Source organism: Phoca vitulina, unplaced genomic scaffold, assembly GCF_004348235.1.
Source record: "Phoca vitulina isolate PV1807 unplaced genomic scaffold, GSC_HSeal_1.0 scaffold78, whole genome shotgun sequence".
NCBI classification, from domain to species: Eukaryota; Metazoa; Chordata; class Mammalia; order Carnivora; family Phocidae; genus Phoca; species Phoca vitulina.
In genome coordinates, this window is record NW_022589781.1 from 1,283,906 (window position 1) to 1,302,923 (window position 19,018).

At 42.8% G+C, this 19,018-nt stretch overlaps 1 protein-coding gene across 1 annotated transcript in view; it reads right to left on the reverse strand.

The window, feature by feature from the left end:
- The window catches only part of DNAH14 (dynein axonemal heavy chain 14), a 354,473-nt gene that overhangs the window by 241,209 nt on the left and 94,246 nt on the right, over nt 1-19,018 (reverse strand). Inside the window, exons 16-18 of the mRNA XM_032393957.1 lie at nt 10,911-11,077; nt 9,878-10,222; nt 3,741-4,082 (exon numbers count right to left, since the gene is read on the reverse strand). Coding sequence (XP_032249848.1) covers nt 3,741-4,082; nt 9,878-10,222; nt 10,911-11,077 — 854 coding nt within the window. The remainder of the gene's footprint in view (nt 1-3,740; nt 4,083-9,877; nt 10,223-10,910; nt 11,078-19,018) is intronic.

Sequence of the window (19,018 nt, forward strand, 5' to 3'; positions counted from 1 at the left end):
GTTCCTTCTCTATCTTGGGCTCTGTGATAAGGAATACGTTACCTTACTTACTAAAACCCTACAACAATCCTGAAAGAGAGTTAATATTTTTCACAATTTTTCGAGAAAGTTCTAAAGTTACAAATAATTGTCACATCATCCAATGGTAAGTGGCAGTTTGAGGGTATGGCCTCCAGGGCATGGTACTGACTCCAGAGGTCTCTTCCTTTTTCTGATCCTGTTTAACCTTGTACTTTTTTTTTTTTTTTGAAGATTGTACGTTTTGAAGTAATCTCTATACCCAAAGTGGGGCTTGAACTCACAAGCCTGAGATCAAGAGTCGCACGCTGTTCCACTGACTGAGCCCCGCAGGCGCCCCTTAACTTTGTTCTATTTTTATGGTACTTATCACATGTTGCCTTGTATTAGAGTTTAAATGTTACACATGAGATTGTGGACATTTGCAACAATGACCTCCAAACAAAGACATAAGTAGAAGTTTATCCCTTATTAAATTATAAGCTTCTCAGGATTAAGGATGGTTTCGTCCATTTATTTCCAAACACCTCACAGAACCTAGTACAATAAGATGTAGACAGTAATTTTTATTAAAAAGTTATTGAACAAATAAATGAATTTGGATCCTATCACCTTATTCTTTTAAAAAATCCAACCCATGGAATCACAAGTGACACTGTGTTCTGTGTGGTGTGGTCATGCCGTACAAAACTGATAAACAGTACTCATGATAACGGATAGAGCTTAATATATGATCTATAAAAGGGATGCTCATTTAATGGACATATAATAAAGTTTTCCTTAGGCTTCTCCCATAGTTTTCCACTCATTAATATTTATTTATGTTTGTCAGTGAGCTATCTCAGGGGGAGATAGTTGGAGAAATGATCTTACTGGCTTATATCCCGTCACGTTTTGCCAGTCCTACCAGCAGTGTTCCACTCGAGATCTTCACAGAATGATCTCAGCCATCAGGTAAATAGTGAAATCGTGTGAAAGGTTACACAAAGTCAGAAGACAGAGTACGTGTGCCCCACCCTGGCTCTCCCCAGGAGCAGCATCCGAGGAGTCTGAAAGTAAAGAGTACAAGGCAGGCCGGGGACGCAGACGGTCATCCAAAGCGCCACCAGATTAGTGGTAAATTGATCCCAGTGTCCTCCTAGCAGACCCTGACCTCTGCTCGGTGTGTGGGCAATGTGGCAGGAGCCTCAGGGCCACAAACCTGAGAGTTCCGGAGACACTACTACTGGGGACTCAGGAGCAGGAGAGGGTCTGGCAAGGATTCTCTGCCTGACACACCAGAGTCAGGCTCCTAAAGCTTCTCTGAGGCCCATCGGTGCACGTCTGTGTCAAGGCCGGTTTCTGTTTAGCCAGAGCCTGCACCCGCCACGTCTGCTCAAGTCCTACACCGTCCACCGCCCCGGGGAATGGGACTGACTTCACTCTGGCCTGTCTTCAGCCAGAATCCCGACGGGTTGGTTTGGCCGGAGGCCTCCTCACCCTGGACATCTGCCCCTGGTAATGTGTCAGGCGCCGCTCCCCTCCCGGTGCCTGGCTCTTGAGCTCTGCCAGGTGCATTCAGAGCCGAGCCATTCTCTCCTGAGCTCCCTTTCCCTGCTGTCCATGCAGGTCTCACTGCCGTGCAGCCCCTGTTCTTCTCTGACCGCTGCGGATGCTCACACGGTGCGTGGAAGGCCTCTCTCTCCTGTTCTCTCCCACCCCGGCCCTCAGACAATCCCAAGGGAGTGTGACAGCAGGTGGCAGTAAAGACATCAGGGGAGACAACTGTCCTCTCTTCCAGGGAGGGGCAACCCCATGGACCACTTGCTCTGTGTCTGCTGCTTTGCCCCAGATGTGTGTGCAGTTATGGAAGTGACTGGCAGAGCACAGTAACCAGCCCCAGCTTTCTGAACAGAGGACTGAAAAGGAAGAGTGCCAGGAATGTGGAAAATTCTGGGACGATCACAGAGAGCAAGAGACTCCAGAAAGTGAGCTCCCTGCGAAGTGAGTGCACCCCCTGTGAGCTGCACACATGCGGATTGGCTCCTGTTCAGCACCTCGGGGACCACCACCCAGTGTGAGATGGAGCGCTGCATGGCGCATGGGGGGACGCATCTGCTCTGTCCTGCTGAAGTCATTACACCTACAGTGACAATGGGACTGCCGCCCAAAGAGCATGGGCTGGAACGTGGGACCGGACCAACCTTCTATGTGGTTTGAATAAGACACAGTCTGACAACCCAATACTTAATCCAAAATATATCACACAAAATTATTCAGCATATAAAAAATCAGGAAAAGCTCAACTCACATAAGAAAATCCATCAACAGACACCAACGTCTCCATGACACAGATTTTAAAATGATCTGACAAAGGATTTAAAACAGGTATGATAAAAAATGCTCCACCAAAAAATGATGAATATTCTTGAAACCAGTGGGAAAACAGAAAGTCTTAGCAAAGAAAAATGAAAAAATGTAGGCAAGAACCAAGTGGAAAGTTTAGAAGTGAAAAACATAATCGGCAGAAATGAAAGCTTACTGGGCAGGGCCCAGTAGGTGGGGAGAGGACAGACGCTCACTCGGCATGGCTGAGCCCCTTCCCAGGAGCTGCCCTTGGCCAAAAAGAGCTAAAGTCACCCACAGTCATGCCCCTGGGAGGGCTGGGGGTGCAGGAACGAAGGCCCGGCTCAGGACAGCTCTACAGAGTCGCCCCCGGCTCTCGACTCCTGCAGGGTCTCTGAACCCTTGGTGACAAGGGCACAAACTCTCTCCTGTCCCAGCCCAATGCCCCTGGCCTGCCGTGTGGTTGCCCAGGACTCGGCAGTAAACTGACAGCAACATAGACCCCCATTTCAGGCAGTGTCCACAACCTCATACACTTTAACAAACAGAACTTGTGTACACCCGAAACTTTTGTTTGGGAGCATCTGTACGTTTCTAGTACGATTTTAAAGGCTGCAGATGGGGTATGTGTATCAAGTGCTTTCATGACTAATTTGTTTCGTCTTCACTATATTTGTGCGAAACGGTGCAGATCAGCCGTGTCAATGGAGAAGCCGAAAACCCAGTAACTGCAGTGAGTCACGCTGTGTCTAATCCACGCCAGGCGCTCACACTGCATTGACTGCCTGGGCGCTAATACCTGGCAGCGCCGGCGAGGACAGACGGGGCATGGAGCGAGGTTTCTGGAGCCCTGGCTATTACTTGCTGTGTGATCTCCAGCAGGTTAGCTGACCTTTCTAAGTCTCATTTTCTTTTTTTCAGGCAGATAAAAGGGTAAAACACGGAGGACAGTTACTGACACTTGGGAAGGGCTCAGCAAACGCTGGAGGTTTACTTCACAGTCTGCTCTCCATGAGTGACTGAAATCATACCTCTCCTTACATCCAGCCCAGACTCAGGCCCAGACAGATGTCAGGGGCGTTTCAGCCCCTCGGGCCAGAGGCCTCCTGTGGCCGACTGTTGAATCGTATGGGAAAAGTCGCTGCTTTGCTGTTTGTTGTCTACATTCATTCATAATTGAAGAAAAGGCTACATTTCAGTTAGAGGTTAGTGAAAACAGACATGCAATTTCTCTCTCCAGTGAAGCTCACAAATCACCAAGATTCTGTCTGTGGATTCTAGGTTAACATCACTTGGATTAAATTATTGACCTAAGACTCCACAGAAGGAAAATACCTATAAGCTTAGGCCTACGTGAAACTAAGATCCAGTTGATATTTAATGAACAAAATACTGACCTTGGCCTTTAAATTACTGAGGTCAACTCGCAAACCAGTGATGTGTGCTTCCAGATTGTCTCTGAATCTAGAAATAGCCGCATCTTTATTTGTTTTGCTTAGCTTCACAGAAGTTTTTAGTTGACCAAACCTGCCAAGAAGAATTTTGTGTATGGCAATTTGCTCTTCTGAAATCTGGATCTGGTAATACCGTACAACGGAATGCAGCTGAGCAACCGTGGAGTACTCTTTTTCTAATGCAAATATTTTTGAGGAAATTGCATCCAAAAAAGTAAAATGTTCCACAAATTCTTCTATTTCAGTGGGATCAGAGTCCAGCTTTCGCAGTGATGACTCCACGACCTGCAATTGTTAACACATTAATGAGATTTATATAATGAGTTCTGACACTATTTTACAAGACTACTCTTTTAGTATCTCTCACTAACTTACATCATTATAATTTCACAAAAAAATGACGACATCATCTAAACATTATTCTAACTACTGTTTAAATACTGGAGCATTAACATGCTCAAATCCTTCCTATTGTTAACAGACGGAACCTGAATGTAACTTGCACATAAAATAAATGCTACTAAGGAAGTAATATTATGAATAACTTTGTCTCTAAGAAATAGACTAATAGCTACAGCAAGGGTATGGCTGAATTGTGAACAATGTATAACCGCCACCCCGTTTGGGGCGCTGATGTGCTAGTTCTGTTTTGATAGCACATCTGCTCACTAGTTTGCACAGGAGGAAACAGTCTCAGAGGGATTCATTAGCCTAAAACCAGAAATATAGGGAGTTACTGATCAAACCCAAGTCTGATTCCAAATCCCATTTTTATCTATTATAAATGTATGTATTCATTATATGTATAATATCAATACTTTTCTAAGTATAGTATGTACATCATTCCATGAAATTTTCAAAATAATTGCATTTCTATACTCAAATTACAATTTTGTCATATTTTTTCCTCATGTTTTCAGGGCTCTTAATGAATACTCATGCATAATTTTGGAATCAATGTCATTTCAATTTTCAATTTCACAGCCTTGAATTAATTTCCTGGATGTCTCTAATTTTTTGAACACTTTATTCTATTTAATTATAAAATAGATGCTCATACAAAAACTGCAATACAAAAAAAAGCTTTTAATGTAGAAAATACTTATTATTCCACCACTCAGAAATAACCACTGTTAACCCACCACAATTTATATGGACAGGCTTTAAAACCAGAGAGGTTTGTGTTTTGAATCCCAGCTCCAGAGTTTCCTAACTGTGTGACCCTAAGCAAGTAGCTTTCCTTTAATGAACTTGGATAATATAGTCTAGTAACAGGCTGATAATTGTACCTACCACATTTAATTGAAATTCATGACCAACACAGAAGACAGTAAACAGGGCTATCTTGACTCTAACCACAAATGCCATTTAAATGCCAGAAAAAAAGAAAGAAACACACGAAAATGCTGGTTTGTATCACAAAGAAAACAGCTAACCCCAATTTCATGCAAAAAATAGACGGTAGAAACAGCTGAAACACACCCAAACTCCCTTTGTCACTAGTAGTACACCGATACCAAAGACAGGTGAGAATGGTAAAGCCAAGTCACAGAGCAATCTCGCTTGCCAGCATAAATGCAAACATCTTACAAAGAACGTACAAGTCAGTGCATGTGCATGCTGGCAACCAAACCCACCAACCCAAGAAAGCCAGTTAATGTAATAACCACATTAAAGGACTGAAGAAAACAAATGTGTGATTGTTTCAAGGGATGCAGAATAAGCATTTGATACAACTCATTTATGATAAAAAATACTCTCATCAAAATAGGGGAAACTCCTTAACTGCATAAATGAAAGCAACTCAAAGCCTCAGGAAATACATAAAAACACACCTGGGGCATGCGGGAGTCAGAGAGAGGATGAATAAGCAACTTTCAAAGCTGGTTCCTAAAAAACAATTGTAGCTCAGGGGCACCTGGAGGGTTCAGTCGGTGAAGCATCTGACTCTTGATTTCAGCTCAGGTCGTGATCTCAGGGTCTTGAGATCGAGCCCCGCATCAGGCTCCACGCTCAGCACAGAATCTGCTTAGACTCTCTCCCTCTCCCCCGCCCCTCCCTCCGCTCGCATGCTCTCTCTCTCAAATAAGTGAATAAATCTTTTTAAAAAATTATAGCTCAGAAAGTTTTCTGGAACTAAAACCCCTGACCCTTCTAAGTGCAGAAATCGAGTTTGCAGTGACTCACGTTCATCTAGCGCTCACTATGTGCCAGAATGTGTTTAGGGTTTTATAATCCGTAGCTCATTTAACTCTCACAAACTCTCTAGGTTAGTCAGTAATATTATCCCCAATTTACAGATAAAGAAACTGAGGTATAGCAAGAATAAGGATATTAACTAAGGTCTTTCAAGTAGTAAATGGAAAAGCCAGGATTTTTTTTTAAATCAGTTGAAGCCAAATTTACATACAAAAGATGTTAACTGTACATCATGATGAGTTTTAACACATCTATACACCTTTTTAGTTACCTCTGTAATCAACATATATAAAACTTTCATTGCCCTAAAAGATGCCTTGTGCCCCATCCCTCCTAACTCCTGGCCTCAGAAAACCACCATCTGCTTGTTGTGGCTACAGATTAAATTTGTATTTGTCAAGTTCCATATGTATGGAATCATCCAGCAGGAACTCCTTTCGGCTTCTTTCGGTCAACATATTTTTGCAGTCCATCCAAACTGTATGTAGCACTCGTTCATTCCTTCTCACTGCTGAACGCTATTCCAATGCATGAATGCACCGTTTTGTTTTGTTTTGTTTTTCCTTACTTGCTTCTTGCTAGATCTCTGGATTGTTGGCAGGTTTTGGCACTTGTGGTTAAAGCTTCTATGACTATGTGAGTACAAGTCTGTGTGGACCTGTTTTTATTTCTTGTAAGTAAATAATGTGGAATGGGGTAGCTGGGTCGAATGGTAAGTGAAAATTTAACTTTACAAGAAGTCGCCAGTTTTCCAACATGACTGCACCATTTTCATCGTCACCAACAACGTGTGAACATTCTAGTTTCTCCGCATCCTCTCAGAACTTGCTATATTGTCAGTCTTTTTAATTCTGGCCACTTAAATGGATGTGTGGTTCTCACTGCCCTGACGACTGTCATGTTGAGAGTATATTGTAACTCCTGGCCAGCTTCTTTGGTGAAGGGTGGCCAGCAAAGTCTTTGGTCACCATGTTGTCTTGCCAGTGCTTGGGACTGAGAGACTGCAGCTGCAGCACTGGGTAAACAGTCGGAAACACGTGGTCTCGTATTCTGGTTCCTTTAGTACTTCCAGTGAAATCCTCAGAGACAGACTCTTGCTAAAATGAGCTAAGCAGAGACTGAGGGAACTATGTTCTGATAAGAAAATTCTTCTCTGCCTTTTGCAGAGCCGACTTGAGGATTCTTTCATTCAAAGGCTTGCAGAAGCTGAGACAGCTAACGGTTTCTGCGCTCTGAATGAAAGTGGTGGCTTCAAAGTGGCAGCCCTAGCAGGAGAGAAGAGCCCTTATCTTCAATCAGGCACCTTCGCCGAAGAAGGTGGGACAACAGGATTGGCAGGAAGCTTGCGGGCAGAGACTATTAAGGGTGTAACTTTTCCTCCCAAGTCTATGTTCCAAACAGCATCAGATACGGAACCACACTTTTAGGGGAGAGAGGGAAGTGTCAAACAGACAGCAGCTAAAAATAAAAAGTTCTCAGGGTTCAAAGTCATGTCTCGACTCAAGTGTGGAATTAACCAGAAGCAAACAGGAAAAAATTATTTTAAGAAGCAAGTCCAAGTCTAATAACCATCAATGACATTGCCTAAGGCAGACGCAGGTGTCCCTACTCAGGCCAACAGGAGATTCATTGGTGTACTTGTTCAGGGCCCAGCGAGTACAAGCCCACGATGCCCGGCTTGGATGAGGGGGTGAAGAATACCAAACCCAGAGAGTCCTCCTACAGGACCTAACTGGGGGTCACCGGGGACAAGAGACCTGAGCCAGAGACTGCCAGACTGATCAGCCACAGAGCTTACCGTGCCCTCAAATAAAGGAACTCTCGGTATTTCTGTCCAGCAAGATTTGATATTTGCTCTAGACCACCTTAGGTGGCTGTTTCCCCATTTTCTTCTTCATAGGATGGAAGTTTCAGTTACACGTATCCTGTTCCTTCTCCACCAGTTTATATTCTTCTGCCCTTTGTTTAGAACTCACTGGAACACTAAGCGCCACATTACACTGATAGAGTGTGCATAGCCAGGGGGAGGGGGGCAGCACTCAGCCCCACTTCTGATGTTTTTATGAGGCGGGGGCCCCCGCTCGTCCAGCCTTCCTGGTGGCCCCTCCACCCCACACTCACTTCCTGGGGAAGGTGAAGTGACTCCTGGGACTGGGGAGTTTGGAAGGAGAAGGTGGATAGGCAAAGCCTAGACACTCCTCTCAAAAGCCGACCTGTCCGCAGAAGGTACGCGTTCCTCTCTGCTCACTGTGGCCAGGATGTTGGTCATGTTTCAGGGCAACCAGTGCTGAGCGGGCTAAGTCTCTCCCTAAGTCTGAGCTTCCGTTTGGGGAAGGTTAATTTTAAGTAAACAGAAGCCATATTCTCCAAGGTCTACTTCATTAGTAATAAAGGAAATCCTTGAATCTCTTTTGCCTTAACCTGTCGTCTTATTTCTCAGTCGGTTGGTTCAGTACCCAGCCAGGTAAGCGGTAAGATCTGTGATGCCCCCTAAAACTCACTATGTGGGAAGACGGGTGTGAACAGCCAAGGCACCGACTGCGGCAGATGCAGTAAGTCTGACTTGAAACCCAGCCCACTCCATCTTCTGCTTGCTTTCCTCAACCACTGAGGCAGAGGAGCTCCGACGTGCCAGTTCAGTCAGGTCCTTCTGAGCCGGTGGTGGCACTGTGACCCGGTTCTGGCGAAGCCAAGCGAAGTGAAACACAGCGCACTGCTGCTTCTGCGTCCCCGTGTTTCTGCCCAGACGCAAGCACAGGGCCTTGGGGCAGCAGCGGCCCTAGTCACGGGAGCGGCGCTGACAGAGCAAAGGCCCGCCTCACCCGCGCCGAGACGTCCTTGTGCATCAGGGAAACCGCTGTGCTGGGCGGTACACTGGGTTCGGTTTCTGATACTTGGGGAATACCAGCCTCAGCGAAATAGGGGTTAATTCTGTGTGCGTTTTAGGACTGTTGTGGCTCCAAAGACAGACACTTTCCAACCCTCTCTTAAACTCTTTGAGGCATTAAAAGCTACTAAACATTCCCTCTTTCTCAGGCCACTCCCTTGCTTTCCTCACCCTCTCTGGTTGCTCCTCTGCAGGCCCCTCTCCCTCTAGCAGCCTCCTGCATATTGGCATTCCTCAGGCTTCTGCTGGGGGGTCCTTTTCCTTCCTCGCTACACACATACAGCAGGCGCAGCCTCCTGAAGGGTGACCTTGAAGAGCACCTGTTTGCCGGTCACCTAAACATGTGCTTCTGGTCCAGACTCCCTGCTGATGGCCGGACGTGCACTCTGCATCGCTGCCTGACGGTCACGTGGTGAAGCAAGCACTGTGCTCCCTCAGCCGCGCACTGCAGCCCTGCTCGCCCCGCAACCCAACCCAAAAGCTCAAAGTATCATTAATTCCTTTCTCTTATTCCTTACATTCTGCCAATCACTACATCCTGAAGATTCCATCTCTTAATGGATCTCAAAGCCATCTGCTTCTCAGACTCCACACTGTTCCTGCCCTGGTTCGGGCACGTGTCACCGCTCCCCTAGACGCCAGAAACAGCTTTCCCCCTGTCCTGTCCCACTTCAACCCATTCTCTACACTGCAGCCAGAGTGGTCCCTATGAAAATGCAAGTTGTATCATGTCATGTCCATGTTCGTAAGTTTGCAAAGATTCCCAACAGGGAAAAGACGTAACAAGGAACATGCGGCGCCATTTTAGAAATGGTGGACAAAGAATGTTTCTTTGAGGAAATGATATCTGATCAGAGACCCAAACAAGTATTAACACATATTAGAATTTTCTGAGGATAACACTCATCATTTATATTTCCTAAGTACACATTTTAAAATAATAATCTAATGATCATAAAGATTCTCATGCAATAGGCATTTCCACAATACTTACTTCCAGTAGATTTGTATTCTTTCTTTCAATTACAGATCGCAAGAGGTTGTGGATCAGATGTATGACATTCTCAACATATGGTAAGCATTCTGACTGATAATTGAGACTTACAACTTTGAAAATACCAATGCGTTTCTCAATGGCCATATTAATAATATATTGAAGATAGTTCCTGAATTTAGCCAGGATAGTTTTAAACTGTACTGAAGTCAATTCGTCTATCGATGAGATTTTCATACTCATGGCTTTGGCCTTCTGTACCATGGAACAGTATTTTATAAACTTGCAGCTGTAAACATTAACTTGCCCCATGGAATTACCAACAACAGTCAGGAGACTGGCAATCTGTAAATAAAGTGTTAACAGGTCAGAATTGTAAGAGTAACAAGTGTGGGCTGACAGGCTGATGGTTCTGTCAGAATACATACAACAACAGTTCTCTGTGGGGTCTGTTTTGTGCAGAACCCACACTGCAGAGCTATGTTGGAAACCTAAGACTTCAAGAAATTTAGATGGCTTTTTCAATGTCCAGGCCATTTCTCTTTCTGGTCAGCATGTTGTTTGAAGCTGCTAGAAACACCAGTCATGTATTCCTGTGTTAGAGCAGATGCTCCATGCGCAGCCCCACACTGTGTTACCTCACCCATTCCCAAGAGACGGCTCCCTGACCGGGCAGAATCTGAACCAAGTGGAGATGATGAGATTCTCCTGTGGATCTGAACCACAATACCCAGCGGGATCGGAATGGGGAAGTCCCAGCCAAGGCACGTCAACACACTGGCAATTCAGTACTGGGAGGGAACCATGCAAGAGAAAGCTCCTTTTCGTAGCGGAAGTTGGAAAAAACAAAAGAGGTGAATGGAGCTGAAAGCCCACGAGAAGGACAGATGGGGACATGAGCCGGAAATGACACGTCCATTGCCCTAAGTTAGGATACTCGAATTTTTCAGCAAGTCCCTTTAATCTAAGAATCTCCGTGGGTTTCTGCTCCTAGAGCCAAGTAGTCCCTGAGAGAAACTCTTTTTAAACTTACTTTATTTTGGTAGATAGGATCCATCTCAAAAAGGATCTGACAATCTGGCCATCTGGCTGGCTTCTTACAGGCCATTCCACTTTCAGTCTTATTAGGCAAACTCGTAATTAAAAACGATTCAGTAAAAAGAGACAGGCGAGGATCTCGGCAAAGAGGAATAATCTTGGCTAAAATACAGAATTCAAAAGTTAGTATTTTCAGGAGTCCCACCAAAAGCATCACCTTAAAATTATCCATGAATCTAAAACTACTGGTAACTGAGGCTGATTTATTATGAGGGCTAGAGAGTGTTCTATACTGATAAATGGAATTTAAGACAGGTGTAAAAGTTTGGATTTAATTTTATGGGAACAACAGAATCACTCACAGGTACGGGGTGGTGGTGGGCCAAGGCATAATTAAAATAGAAGCTGAGAAAAAATCATTAAGTTGAGAAATAGTTGAAACGTCCATGCTACGTGATGCCACATGGAAAGCATGAAAGCAGCATGCATCCACCAGCAGCGCGTTTACAGTCTAGCTGAAAACTGATGTCTGCACGCAAACACACACACAAACAAAACTTCTACGTACACTTCATGCCTTATGCGAAATTAACTCAAAACGAATCATATACCTAAATATAAAGCACAAATTTATAAATATCCCAAGAGAAAAAAAATCAGGAAAAATCTGTGTAACTTTGAGTTAGACCAACAGTTTGTAGATACCAAAGCATAACAAATCCATAACAGAAAAAAAATTGACAAGCCATACTTTATCAGAGTTACGAAGGTTAGCTCTGTGAGAAAAAATGAAAAGATAAGGCACAGACTGGGAGAAAATGTTTGCAAATCTTCTCTCTGATAAAAGACTTGTATCCAGAGTACATATAAAGACCTCTCACAACTTGACAATAAGGAAACAAACATCCCAATAAAAAAATAAGCAAAAGATCTAAAGATTTGACCACAAAAAAATGTACATAAGCGTATGTATATAAGCATATGAAAAGATGAATAATATTAGTCATTAGTGAAATGTAAATTAAACCACAATGAGATTATCACTACACACCTATTACAATGGCTAAATTTTTTTTTTATAATCTGACAATAACAAGTGCTGATAAGGACGCAGAGTGACTGGAACTTTAGACATTGTTGGCAGGAAAGCAAAATGATACAACCACTTTGAAATTCTCATAAAATTAAACATTCACCTATCATATGACCCAGCAATCCCACCTGTGACTAACAACTCAAGAGAGAAGAAAAACTTATGTTCATCCAAAAACCTGTATGTGAATGTTTATAGCAATTTTATTCACCATTGCCCCAAAATGGAACAGCCCAGATGCGAGTGGGTAAACAAGTTGTGGTACATCCAGACAAGAGAACACAGCTCAGCAACAAAAAGGAATCAGGCTACTGCTTCACGCAACAATATGGATGCATTTTAAATGCATTTTTCTACATGAAAAAAGCCGGACCCAAAAGGCTACCTATCCACTTATACGACATTCTGGAAAAGGCAGACCGGTTGCCAGGGACAAGAGGGTGTAGAGGAGGGTTTGACTGTCAAGGGGCAGGACGGGGAAGCTGGGGATGTGTGGAGCTCAGATGGTGCACAGGGAACTGTCGAGCCCACTCACTGCGAGCCACACACAGGGAATCTTACCACAGGCAAAGTTGTGAAGGACCAACCAGGACAACCAGGGAGAACCTAAGATGCAATACCAACTGGGACAAAGTAACCTAGCTACATTACAAATAAACTCTATAGCCTCACTGAAGAGGGTAGACAACAAGGAAGTTGATCCAAGGAACTTTGGAAAACTTTTGACTGAAAACGAGAAGGACACAGGGGAAAAGAACCACACACAAACAGTATGTGTTGGCTGACACATTTCTTCTCAAGGAGGTACAGAGCAGCGATGCTGACGTGACCTTCTGTGTGTGACACAGATCTGCCCCAGCTCCTTTCACTACGGGCCTCACAGCAGCGCCACCCCCACAAGGAACAGGCACGCCCCAGGGTTGAGGCGGAGAACCACAAGAGGGGCCTGGGGCATCCCGTGGCCCCAGCAGCTACAGCGGTCACAACAAAGGGTGAGGGTAAGGTGAAAGGGCACAGGACCCATTTGGAAAGAACTGTTCTGCAAAAGCAAAGCCAGACACTTCGAACAACAAAATAAGTAACAGTAATACTGTTATACTCCCCAGATGAAAACAAGTATCAGTGAACCTAGGACATTCCTGGGAGAGAAAAGAAGTTACAGAATTACAACAGAATGGTACTGGTTCATGAGTTACAGACAGATCAACTATATATAGTCCATAAACAAACATATTAAAATATAATAAATGATAAAAGTGGCATTTCAAACCAGTGAGGGTGAGGAATGGATTACTCAGTGACTGGTACTGGGACAGACAGATCATCAGTCATCTGGGAAAAAATTACAAGTCTACATATGCCAAATAAATGTTAGACCAATCAAATATTTAAGCATAAAAATGAAATCATAATAGAATTAGAAGACAAGTAGGAGAATGTTTTTATGATGTGGTCACTGGGCAAGCCTGTGTAACTAGGGCACCACATCCTGGAGCCTCTTCTAAAAGGCTCTGCACATGTTATACTATAAAAATAATGTTCTCCATGGCAAAAATATCACCATAATATCAAGCCAAACAACCTACTTATTTTTCTTAAAACTCATATTAAACATTAAGAATTCACTTTCTTAATCCAAAAGAACCACAAATCAGTAAGAGGAAGACTTTAGACCCATCAGTTTCAACCTCAGGCAATTACTCTGTGAGAATGTCCCATGGAAGCCACAAGCTGTGCACCAGATGTCAACGGCATGACCACGTGCAGTAATGAGCATGTTTAACTTTGCACTCATGGTTCAACATATTATTGCACAGTAATGGAATGTTACACAGCCATCTAAGTGACAATTATAAGAGCATACGCAGGAATGTGGAAAATGTCTACAATATAATGCTAAGGGATAATAAAATATTTTAAATATAATTTCACTAATGTATGCCAATGAAAGTAAAAATGCAAAATGCAAATAGCTGTTATATGAGGGTAGCTGAAATGATGGGGTGATCAAGATGCTTTGTTTTTTCTCAGGTAAATATATACACACACACACATACATGTATACATTACATACATACATGAATATGTACACAGATCAGTGAATCCATATTTATATAAATAAATAACTGAATAAAGAAATGGATCCACTAATTAATTAGTGGCAAGATCCACAAATAAATGCTAAAACTAGTGGGCAAAATTTTCAGAAGAAACAAAGATATCTGACCATCTCAAGACATCCCTTCCCAAATTTATTAATAACAAGAGGAAATATAAACATTTAAAGAGTTGACAAGGGTCCTGCTATTTTAAGATCTTTATAAGACTTAGATCATGGAGAAGGCATAAATTCATTGGTCGGGCTAGTAATAGCCATGTAATTTCAGACTGTATACACATAGCTAGAAAAGAATTAATAAAAATCTGTTTAAGATGAAACAGAGGGGGCGGAGCAAGATGGCGGAGGAGTAGGAGACCTGGATTTCGTCTGGTCCCAGGAATTCAGCTGGATAGGGATCAAACCATTCTGAACACCTACAAACTCAACAGGAGATCGAAGAAAAGAATAACAACAACTCTCTGAACAGAAAAGTGACCACTTTCTGGAAGGTAGGACGTGCGGAGAAGTGAATCCGAGGCGATATTCAGGAGGATAGACAGCAGGGGAGGGGCCTCCGTCAGCCGGCTACTGGCAAGTGATAGAGCCGCAGAGCACAAAATCGGAACTTTTAGAAGTCGGCTCCGCTGAGGGACGTTGCTCTGGTGGCTAAGTTGGGGGTGGAACCCTCGCGGGACAGTGTGGTTTCAGGACCCTCGGGGTCACAGAAAGACCGGGGATGCCTGAGTGCGGCAGAGCTCCCAGGTATCAGAGCAAGGAAGCCGGCTGCAAAGACGGAGCCAAGGCGTGGGGTCTCAGCTCGGGGTTGCCATAAACCATGATCCAGGGCACAGTCGGGCCACTGCTCCTCCAGCAGGGACCCAACAAGCAGCAGATCCGGGGAGACTTACCTTCCTACCCCGGGAGGAGTGGTGTGGCAGTGAACCACAGGGATATGCTGGGTTTGGAGACTCCACACGGGGTCGGGTGCCAGAGATAGAAACGCTCAGTCACAGGCCGGGGGAGCACGGAGTGCGGCCGGAGACCGTGGAGACAGGAATGATTGACTGCTTTTCTCTGGGGGCTCACTGAGGAGCAGGGCCCCGAGTTCTTGGCTCCTCCGGGGCGGAGATTGGGAGGCCGCCATTTTCACTCTTGTCCTCCAAAGCTGTGCGGAAAGCTTGCAGGGAACAAAAGCTCCCGAGAGCAAACCCGAGCAGATGACTTAGCCCGGACCTGGCAAGGGTGGGGCAATCCCGCCTCCGGCAAAGACATTTGGGAACCACGGCAACAGGCTCCCCCCCAAAAGATCAGCAAGAACAGCCAGCCAAGACCAAGTTTACCGATCAATGAGAACGGCAGAACTCCAGCGCTAGGGGAATACTGCACATAGAATCCATGGCTTTTTTACCATGATTCTTTAGTCTTTCAAAGTTAATTATTTTTTTAATTTTTTTTTTTTGAATTTTTCTTTTTCCCTTTTTCAACTAACAGCTTATCAAACCTTTTTTTAAAAAACATTTTTATTTTTCATTTTGAGAGTCATATTCTATCACTTCACAGTAGTTACCCGTATTTTTGGCATATATATATAAGTTGTTCTCTCTTTAAAATTTTGAGATAGTTTCTTCTAACAGATCAAAATATACCCTAAATCTCTAGTGTATGGTTTTTTTCTACTCCCCTGCCTGATCACATTCTCTCCCTTTTTTTTTCTTTTTTTTTTTAAATCCTCTTCTTTCTTTTTTCAAACAACTTATCAATTCCTTTTATAAAATTTTTTATAATTTTCATCTTTACAGTCATATTCCATTCCTTCATCATATCAACCCTATTTTTGTACATATATAAGTTTTTCTTTCTTTAAAATTTTGGGAGGCACTTTCTTCTAACAGACCAAAATACACCCAAAATCTAGTGTGTGGCACTGATCTATGTACCAGCCTGATCATATTTGATCATGTTCTGTCTTTTTTGTTTTGTTCTGTTTTTGTTTGTTTTTATCTTTATCTTTTTCTTTTTTTTTTTTTTTCTTTTTTCTCTCTTTCCCTTTCTTTTCCCCCTGCTTCAGGTCTTTTCTGATTTGTTTAGAGTATATTTTCTGGGGACGTTGTTACCCTGTTAGCATTTTGTTCTCTCATTCATCTATTCTCCTCTGGACAAAATGACAAGACGGAAAAAATCACCTCAACAAAAAGAACAAGAGGTAGTACCGACTGCCAGGGACCTACTCAATACGGACATTAGTAAGATGTCGGATCTAGATTTCAGAATCATCACTTTAAAGATACTAGCTGGGCTTGAAAAAAGCATGGAAGTTATTAGAGAAACGCTTTCTGGGGAAATAAAAGAACTAAAATCTAACAAGTCGAAATTAAAAAGGCTATTAATGAGGTGCAATCAAACATGGGGGCACTAACTGCTAGGTTAAATGAGGCAGAAGAGGGAATCAGTGATATAGAAGACCAAATAATGGAAAATAAAGAACCTGAGAAAAAGAGAGATAAACAACTACTGGATCACAAGGGCAGAATTCGAGAGATAAGCGATACCATAAGATGAAACAACATTAGGATAATTGGGATCCCAGAAGAAGAAGAAAGAGAGAGAGGGGCAGAAGGTATATTGGAGCAAATTATAGCAGAGAACTTCCCTAATTTCGGGAAGGAAACAGGCATCAAAACCCAGGAGGCATAGAGAACCCCCCTCAAAATCAATAAAAATAGGTCAACACCCCAACATCTAATAGTAAAACTTACGAGTCTCAGAGACAAAGAGAAAATCCTGAAAGCAGCTCGGGAGAAGAGATATGTAACCTACAATGGTAGAAACATTAGATTGGCAACAGACCTATCCACTGAGACCTGGCAGGCCAGAAAGGACTGGCAGGATATATTCAGAGCACTAAATGAGAAAAATATGCAGCCAAGAATACTATATCCAGCTAGGCTGTCATTGAAAATTGAAGGAGAGATAAAAAGCTTCCAGGACAGACAAAAACTAAAGGAATTTGCAAACACCAAACCAGCCCTACAAGAAATATTGAAAGGGGTCCTCTAAGCAAAGAGAGAGCCTAAAAGCAACATAGACCAGAAAGGAACACAGACAATATACACTAACAGTCACCTGACAGGCAATACAATGGCACTAAATTCATATCTTTCAATAGTTACCCTGAACGTAAATGGGCTAAATGCCCCAATCAAAAGACACAGGCTATCAGATTGGATTAAAAAACAAGACCCATCGATATGCTGTCTGCAAGAGACTCATTTTAGACCCGAAGACACCCCCAGATTGAAAGTGAGGGGGTGGGAAACCATTTACCATGCTAACGGACACCAAAAGAAAGCTGGGGTGGCAATCCTTATATCAGACAAATTAGATTTTAAACCAAAGACTGTAATAAGAGATGAGGGAGGACACTATATCCTACTTAAAGGGTCTATCCAACAAGAAGATCTAACAATTGTAAATATCTATACCCCTAACATGGGAGCAGCCAGTTATATAAGCCAATTAATAACAAAAGCAAAGAAACACATTGACAACAATACAATAATAGTGGGGGACTTTAACACCCCCTCACTGAAATGGACAGATCATCTAAGCAAAAGATCAACAAGGAAACAAAGACTTTAAATGACACACTGGACCAAATGGACTTCACAGACATATTCAGAACATTCCATCCCAAAGCAACGGAATACACATTCTTCTCTAGTGCCCATGGAACATTCTCCAGAATAGATCACATCCTAGGTCATAAATCAGGTCTCAACTGGTACCAAAAGATTGGGATCATTCCCTGCCCATTTTCAGACCACAATGCTTTGAAACTAGAACTCAATCACAAGAGGAAAGTTGGAAAGAACTCAAATACATGGAGGCTAAAGAACATCCTACTAAAGAATGAATGGGTCAACCAGGAAATTAAAGAATTAAAAAAATTCATGGAAACCAATGAAAATGAAAACATAACTATTCAAAATCTTTGGGATGCAGCAAAGGCAGTCCTAAGAGGAAAGTATATAACAATACAAGCCTTTCTCAAGAAACAAGAAAGGTCTCAAGTACACAACCTAACCCTACACCTAAAGGAGCTGGAGAAAGAACAGCAAATAAAGCCTAAAACCAGCAGGAGAAGAGAAATAATAAAGATCAGAGCAGAAATCAATGAAATAGAAACCAAAAGAACAGTAGAACAGATCAACGAAACTAGGAGCTGGTTCTTTGAAAGAATTAACAAGATTGATAAACCCCTGGTCAGACTTATCAAAAAGAAAAGAGAAATGACCCAAATCAACATAATCATGAATGAAAGAGGAGAAATCACAACCAACACCAAAGAAATACAAACAATTATAAGAACATATTATGAGCAACTCTATGCCAGCAAATTAGATAACCTGGAAGTAATGGATGCATTCCTAGAGATGTATCAACTACCAAAACTGAACCAGGAAGAAATAGAAAACCTGAACAGACCTATAACCACTAAGGAAATAGAAGCAGTCATCAAAAATCTCCCAAAACACAAAAGCCCAGGGCCAGATGGCTTCCCAGGGGAATTCTACCAAACATTTCAAGAAGAATTAATACCTATCCTTCTGAAACTGTTCCAAAAAATAGAAATGGAAGGAAAACTTCCAAACTCATTTTATGAGGCCAGCATTACCTTGATCCCAAAACCAGACAAAGACCCCATCAAAAAGGAGAATTACAGACCAATATCCCTGATGAACATGGATGCAAAAATTCTCACCAAAATACTAGCCAATAGGATCCAACAGTACATTAAAAGGTCCATTCACCACGACCAAGTGGGATTTATCCCTGGGCTGCAAGGTTGGTTCAACATCCGCAAATCAATCAACGTGATACAATACATTAACAAAAGAAAGAACAAGAA